We start from the raw sequence: 7,148 nt of genomic DNA, 5'->3' as shown, positions 1-7,148 counted from the left end.
TTTAATTAAATTAAATATTTATTTTAAATGGGGGTGGTAGGGGATTTTGGGTTGAGGCAAGGGTGGGTGATTTAGAGAGTTGTATGAACATCTCAACTTGAGAGTACGGTTGAAAGAGAATTTTAAAAAATATTTTTTCTTACTTTCTAAAGGAAAATCATTTTCTTTAAATTGAAGAAAAATAAATTGATTTAAAAATATTTTTCAAAACACTTAAATTAATCATGAAAAAATTAAAAAATATTTTTCAAAAAATAATTTTCTTCCTAACAAACACACTTTTAGTGAAAATAGTTTACGGTGAAGGGACATTTTGTCATTTTCCCCGTTGTTTATCCACATCCCATAATCCAATTTATTTGTCCTATTTTTTTTAGTCTATAAACTTGACAACTATGTTAGCAAAAAAGGATACAGAGATGCTGAAAAAAAAAGTTTATGAAGGTAACAAAACCACTATATCATAACAAATTCAGGTATATTTTAGGGGATACTTGTATCTTATCTCTTTATATTTTAACAACTTTTTAGTTTGTTCCAACTTTTCACATATGATATTTAAGGTTATAATATCTGGATATTCTTAATTTAAGATTATAAGAATTAAATTTTCTTTTTTATTTTTTTTTTAAATTTGATGTCCAGTTAATATAGGATAATTAAATTAAAACCGAGGAAGTAGTGAGAAAAGTAAACAATTTTTTCTTTTGAATATGTGTCTCCTTCTCGTACATTGACTTTTCTTTGTGGCATGAAATGACTTGACAAAAGAAAAGATTCAAAGAAGCTGACATGGAATCCACGTAAACTCAGAAGGACCCACTCAAACAACCCCCCCCCACCCGCCACCCCGCATCTAGAAACCGACAACAGAAGTTCGTTGCTGACAATGTAGACGGTAGTTCAAAGTTCAGCCTCAGCCAATGATTTCATCTCCTTCAATATGTAAATCATACAATTCACCGGCAAATCTTTCTAAAATTAATCATTGCCCAAAAAGAAAAATTGAAACACAGAACTGATTTGTCAAAATACAGTGCACAAAAAGATTGTTTCCCATCTCTGCAAATTCTTGCTTTAAGGCCCTTCAACTTCCTTTTTCAATCTTAATTCCTTTTTGTTCTTTCATTTTTCAACCAATAATTTCCAACCCAGAATAAATTTTTCAATTTTGCTGAGTTTTTAAATTTCCCGTGGTCGAAAAAGCTTATGATTTTGATGAGGAGATATGTCAGATCAAAATAATCATAACGCAACAGGTTTACCAACACCAACAGCACCTTCGGGCACGGTAGACACGGAGAGCCAAACTCCGGCCACCGAAAATAAGGAGAGGCAGACCCGGGCGTCCGATAGCGGGGTAAGAAACATCATCGAGAGATGGAAGAGAGAAGATATGCTGAAGAAGGGTTGTTTGGGCTTACGTGGTATTGCTTTGATTTTCTCATTGCTTGCTTTAATAATCATGGCTAGCAACAAGCATGGTGATTGGAGAGATTTTGATAAATATGAAGAATATAGGTACATCTTTGATTCCTCATCCCTATCAGAAAATATGTGTATAAAACTTGATATGACACTAGCATCTGACCATACATTTTGGATCAAGATTTTGAAAATTTATATTCCATCTCTTTGGCCATGAAAATCTTCAAATATTTTCAAGTTTCTAAGGTTTAAAGACTTTCGCTCTCAAAACTTCAATTATTTTTCAAGTAAAATGCATATCCAAACACTACTTAAAAATTCCAGTATCACTTCAAAAACTCAAATATTCAAGTTTCAACTTCAAGATCTATGACTAAACGGAAGCTTATACTTTTGTTCTTCCGAATGAATTAAACTCACTCCTAACATGCTAAGTCTGCCTCTAACCACAATATGGTGAAGTTTTTGTTTTTGTTCTATTTCTTATATGATCTTAGTAATTGAATTATATTTTAGGAAGTGGATAAATGCAGGTATGTGCTAGCTATAGCAATTCTGTCCACATTGTCCACAGGATTGTTAGTGCTGAGACAAGTTTATGAACTTTCAACTAACCAGGAAACATTTTCGCAACAGAATTTAGCTTTGATAGAATTTTTTGGTGATCAGGTTTGTGATTATGTTTCATGGTATATAGAACAGAACTGTATATCCTCTGAATCATCGATTGATTTGGAACCGTGATTGACTTGCAGTTGATGGCATACTTGTTACTATCAGCTGCTTCATCTGCTGTACCATTGACAAATAGGATGAGAGAAAATAACGACAACATATTCACAGATTCTTCAGCATCATCAATCGGCATGGAGTTCGTAGCATTTCTGGCTCTGGGAGTGTCAGCTATCATTTCTGGATATAGACTTTCAAAGCAAACCTACATCTGATAAGATAATAAAACCCATTGTTTCATTGATAATTCTTTTATTCTTTACATTTTCTCCATTTGTTACAAAACCACGACATTCTTCGGTTGTATATCATTTGTGTCTAAGCAAGAAATTTAAGACATTCACTGTTTTCTTGAACCCTATATGGAAGAAATCACAGTACAAATTTATTTGTTTGTAGACCTTTCATTCATTGAAGAAATAATCTTTCTGTATCTTGCACTGTGTTGTTCTTTTGGTAAATCAATTTATTAAGGTGTTGAAATATCCAACAACTTCCAGAAAAATCATATCAAAAGTCAAATCTGAATTTTGCATCAAGAAAAGATGGCACCAAATGCTGATACCCACTGAAGGACAATGCTTACTAATTTATTCAACTACTCGCATAGAAAGTGATCATTTTAATAACGTAGTTTATCTTCGAAGTCTAGAAACGAACCCTGGTATGGTTGGTGGAAGTATCTTCTTGATTTGTGGTTAAGCAAACACGAGAAACTCTTGAGGGACACGACTGAACGGTAATTTCTACAACAACAAAACACACCCAGTGTAGTATTCAACTGTTCAACCATAATATCTCTGTCCCACCTTACACTGACAGATTCATGTATATAGAAAAAAAAAAAATCTTAATGGAGAGTTACAGCTGCTAAGCAATCTAGAGCCAGGCTCAAAAACCAATAAAATAATGGACTAACTCTTACTTTGGATCCTAAAACCTAACTACGTATTTTAGGAAAAAAGACTATCATAAGTTAAAAAGAATACTTTTGACTTGAGAAAGAAATCTCTATCTTTAGCATTTTGGTATGGTGAAATTTCAGTTAAGGAAAGAGCTGAAGAATAAATCATCTTTAGGTTCTTCTTTGCTTATCAGCTTGGAATTGTTCGTGGGCTGCATTTGATTCATATAAGATCCCGATGAGGTTCCAAATCCTGAATAACTTGAACTTCCAGAGCTTTGTAGCATCTGCAAGGTGATTGGTGGTTCAACCTGTGCTGTGTTAAATAATGTGTTACTAACATTCATTCCTTGATTAGAATTGTTAGCCAACAGTGAAGGCCTTGGAACTACTGGCATGTTATTGTTGCTTCCAGATGGAGGTTTATTCATGGAGTAACTACCGCTACCACGTGCTGCAGGAACATCATGGTTATGTTTTCCTTCATAAGTTGTGATCACTGCTCTTAGATCATGCGATGCTCGCTCTACATGCTTCCTAACTGGACAGCCAAGAAATGTGCATTTGTAGTAACTTCTGTAAAGACATAGCAATAACTCACATTAAGACTTACTTTTTCATTCAAAAATCAAGGACGTGAAATGAGAAGCTTTCTACGACTAAGAATGGAGAATGTGTTTTATGAGAGATTTGATCTCCTCTTTTTACTCTCTATTTATGCTAACTGCTCATTCAATTCTCTGCATAATAAGATGTAGTAACGGGAAAAATGCTAATGTTTATGGTGTAGAAATTGCTGACCTTGGGTTTGGATTGCCTTTGACAACTTTTTGTCCATATTTTCTCCATCTATAACCATCATCAAGAATATCAATGTCACTTGTGGTTTGTACTACAATTCTAGGTTCACGTACTGTTCTACTTGCAGATGATATGACCTCGTTTTCATTGTCTCCCTTCCTGAAAGGACAATTAACACGAAAGAACATTCAGGTTTCATATTAAGTATCACAAAAAAGGGAAACATTTGAAAGATTTTGTGTTAAGCTTACCATCTCTTTGCCTCAGGTTCATTTTCATCATTTTCTCCTGACTTACTGATAGGAGACCCTTGATCAACATCCTCATCTCCAAAAGAAGCTGAAGAATTGTCTGTTACGGCCAAGGAATCCCTTTGAGCATTTTCAAGAAAAGCATTTGGCTGATTTGTTATATCCAAGTTGGAGTAAGCAAGGTTCTGAATCGATTGTGCAGATGATCTTCTGGTGGATTGAGGCTTTGGATGATTATGGCTCCCCTTATAGACTATCTCAGTAATGTGTCCATCCAAGTTCCTTTCAACCTTCTTCTTTGTAGGACAATTAGGAAACGTACACTTGTAATAGCTTCGCGGATTCTCACTTCCTTTCACTTGCTTTTGCCCATATTTCCTCCAATTATAACCATCTTCTGCCTTCTGTTCTCTAACATATTGAGAAGGTTGACAGTAATGCATTGCGGCAGGATTATTCTGCATGTTCTCTTGGGAGAAACTTTGAATTGGAGCTACTTCTGATTTCACCCCAATTTTTGCTGTGGAGAATTCAGTTGTCTGTTGTTGCCTTGTTATTAAATCGTCCTGTTTCATCCAATTGATTATCACAAAACAAGTTTAGAGATTTTCCAATGGAAAGGAAACTTGAAAGAAAAGAAAGCAATTTGTGGTTGTTGGTCTAAGCAGACTTTTATCATATATTTTATTGAAAATTGCAATCTTGCTTCCATGTTATGACCAGCAAATGCCGAACATAATATTATTTGCAAACTAATGTTTGTTTTTACTATTTTGTTCATTACTTCAACTTCAACTTATATGATGCGTCTTTTTTTAAGTGAAATAATAATTTTCATTCAGCAAAATTTAACTTTTTGTTCAAATGGGATTCATGTTTAAACACAACTTATAATTCCAACTAAATATTTCTTTTCAGCTTCCAACTTCAAATACTCAATTTTTTTTAATTGATATTTTTATGAAATAAAATTATACTTATATATTCTTAAAATCCTCTAAAATTGAGACATGTGTTGGTAAATTATTTTTTTCCACTAATATATTATGGCATTTTGTTGATAAAATTATTTTTTTCCCTCTAAAATTGTGACATGTAGTTGATAAAATTATTTTTTTCATACATTCTTTTTCTTACCACTTGTGTCTTTGCATTCGGTATATCATAATAATATGATAAACTACTTTATTTATTGAGTTTATCTTTATATTTTATCTTTATATTTTTAATTGTTTGACTAATTAATTAATTCTTTTAAAAGTTTTTATTATAATATTCAACTTCTGATAAATTACATATTGTTTAGTTAATTTAATTGATATGAAAATTAGCTATCCTATAATTTCTTTATCTATTAAAGTACTTATATTTTATAACTTTTATCAACAAAAGTGTACGTTAATATAACATTATTTGTACAAATTTTGACAATACTTATTCAATGATCTAATTAAAAAGATTTTATTTTAAAACTATCTTTAGCATGTTGATTTATCTTCAAGAATTAAAATAATTTTTTTTAAAAATAATAATATCATACATGTATTACTATTTTATGTGTTTTGAAGAATTTATCTTGTTTATCATTCTTTTTCGATGCACTTTTTTGGCAGATGAATGCAATATTATGAAATATTTCATAAAAATATCAATCAAAAAAATAATCTTCATTAGGTAATCTAATCTATTAAGAAATTGGTATTATTTCATTAAATAATCCATAAAAAAAATTAGGTTGTGCACTATAAAAATAGTCGAGATATAAGTAATATATTATATATTCACTTAAATTAAAGTTAAGAACTAATTAAGATTGTCAGATGATTTTTTCAATGAAATTATTGTAAAATTCGGTCATAATAACTTTTGTGATGATCGAAGTAAAGTTAAATGACCATGAATGAAATAATTGAAAGAAAAGTGACTGAAAGAAAAATAACTTTTACATTTATCCGATAAACATGTTATGGAATTGGAATGTTCGAGAGGAATATTCTTGAAGAGTTCAACTATTAACTGTCAATAAACTTGATAAACTTGACATTTCTTTTAAAGGTTCATAGAAGAAATGAGTAAATATTTACTAGTCAATGCGACACATATTTTTCATAACATAACACCCAATTACGTTTTTATCAAACCAATATTGTATAAAACACAATTTCAAAATTTCTCACAACTTAATATGATGAAGAAAGGAAATTATACCAATGAGTTTCTTGGAGCAGAAGAGTGAAATATTGATGATGAAGTAGCAGGCCTACTATGGAAAGAGAAATCAGAAGTCCTTGAATTATCCTCCTTGGAATTCAAACTACCAAAACTCCCTGTTGTTGGTGATGGAAGAGTCTGCTCAAAAGTAAAATTCATGGTTAACAAAATGAATTATGAAAAAGTAAGTAGCTCAAATAAAATCCAAGAAATTTAGCATAGAACTTACATTGGAATTGTTAAACAAAACTGGTGAGTCCAAAAGAACAGATGGACTTAAAGAATGAGGAAAAGCAAGATAAGAAGAAGGAGAAGCTGGTGATGAAGAAGAGATCATAGGCAAAGAAGAAGGTGGAAAAGACTTGAACTTTGGAACCTCATCTTTGTTAATTGAATTCATAATTCTCTGATAACTAAATCCCCAGTTCCTGTTGTTGTTATTATCATCATTATTATCAGAAAGAAGGTCACTAAAAGAAGAAGTCATGAATTGGGAAGATGAAAATGCATAGTTGCTGTTGAAAGAATTCGTAAAAGTGTTCGTATTTCCACCTGAAGAAGCCATATAAATAAACGGGATAAGAAAGTTTCAAACTTTTAGAAATATTATAGGATTCTGGTTTGAACAAAAAAATTAAGAGGAAAGAAATGATGAGTGCTTAGATTTTATAAAAGGAAAGGGTTGTGATGGTTGTACTCATAATTTTTGGCCTTGAGGTGTTGAGGCTTTTTCTAGGAAGCTAAAAGGTACTTTTGACCGTGGAAATTTTGCAAACTTATATTTCTAGTTTTTGTGATAGTCAAAGCTTGTGGATTTGACC

The 7,148-nt window shown here is 31.7% G+C and overlaps 2 protein-coding genes across 2 annotated transcripts; one reads left to right on the top strand and one right to left on the bottom strand.

Annotated features, from left to right (window-relative positions):
- The first annotated feature begins 703 nt into the window (after positions 1 to 703).
- On the top strand, positions 704 to 2,557 carry LOC107842606 (CASP-like protein 4B1). The gene is made up of 3 exons (XM_016686546.2): positions 704 to 1,521; positions 1,962 to 2,097; positions 2,184 to 2,557. Exons 1-3 carry the CDS (start codon positions 1,229 to 1,231, stop codon positions 2,373 to 2,375), a joined length of 621 nt encoding a protein of 206 aa, XP_016542032.2. The 5' UTR covers positions 704 to 1,228; the 3' UTR covers positions 2,376 to 2,557.
- A 378-nt stretch (positions 2,558 to 2,935) lies between these two features.
- LOC107842605 (probable WRKY transcription factor 26) lies at positions 2,936 to 6,944 on the bottom strand. The gene is given in 5 exon segments (NM_001324599.1): positions 2,936 to 3,640; positions 3,866 to 4,024; positions 4,117 to 4,682; positions 6,325 to 6,465; positions 6,557 to 6,944. Coding segments are annotated over 5 exon segments (1,641 nt in total). The 5' UTR covers positions 6,893 to 6,944; the 3' UTR covers positions 2,936 to 3,201.
- Positions 6,945 to 7,148: the final 204 nt, after the last annotated feature.

Source organism: Capsicum annuum, chromosome 9, assembly GCF_002878395.1.
Source record: "Capsicum annuum cultivar UCD-10X-F1 chromosome 9, UCD10Xv1.1, whole genome shotgun sequence".
NCBI lineage: Eukaryota > Viridiplantae > Streptophyta > Magnoliopsida > Solanales > Solanaceae > Capsicum > Capsicum annuum.
Note: the sequence above shows the minus strand (reverse complement) of the source record. Positions and strands in the feature narration are given on the sequence as shown.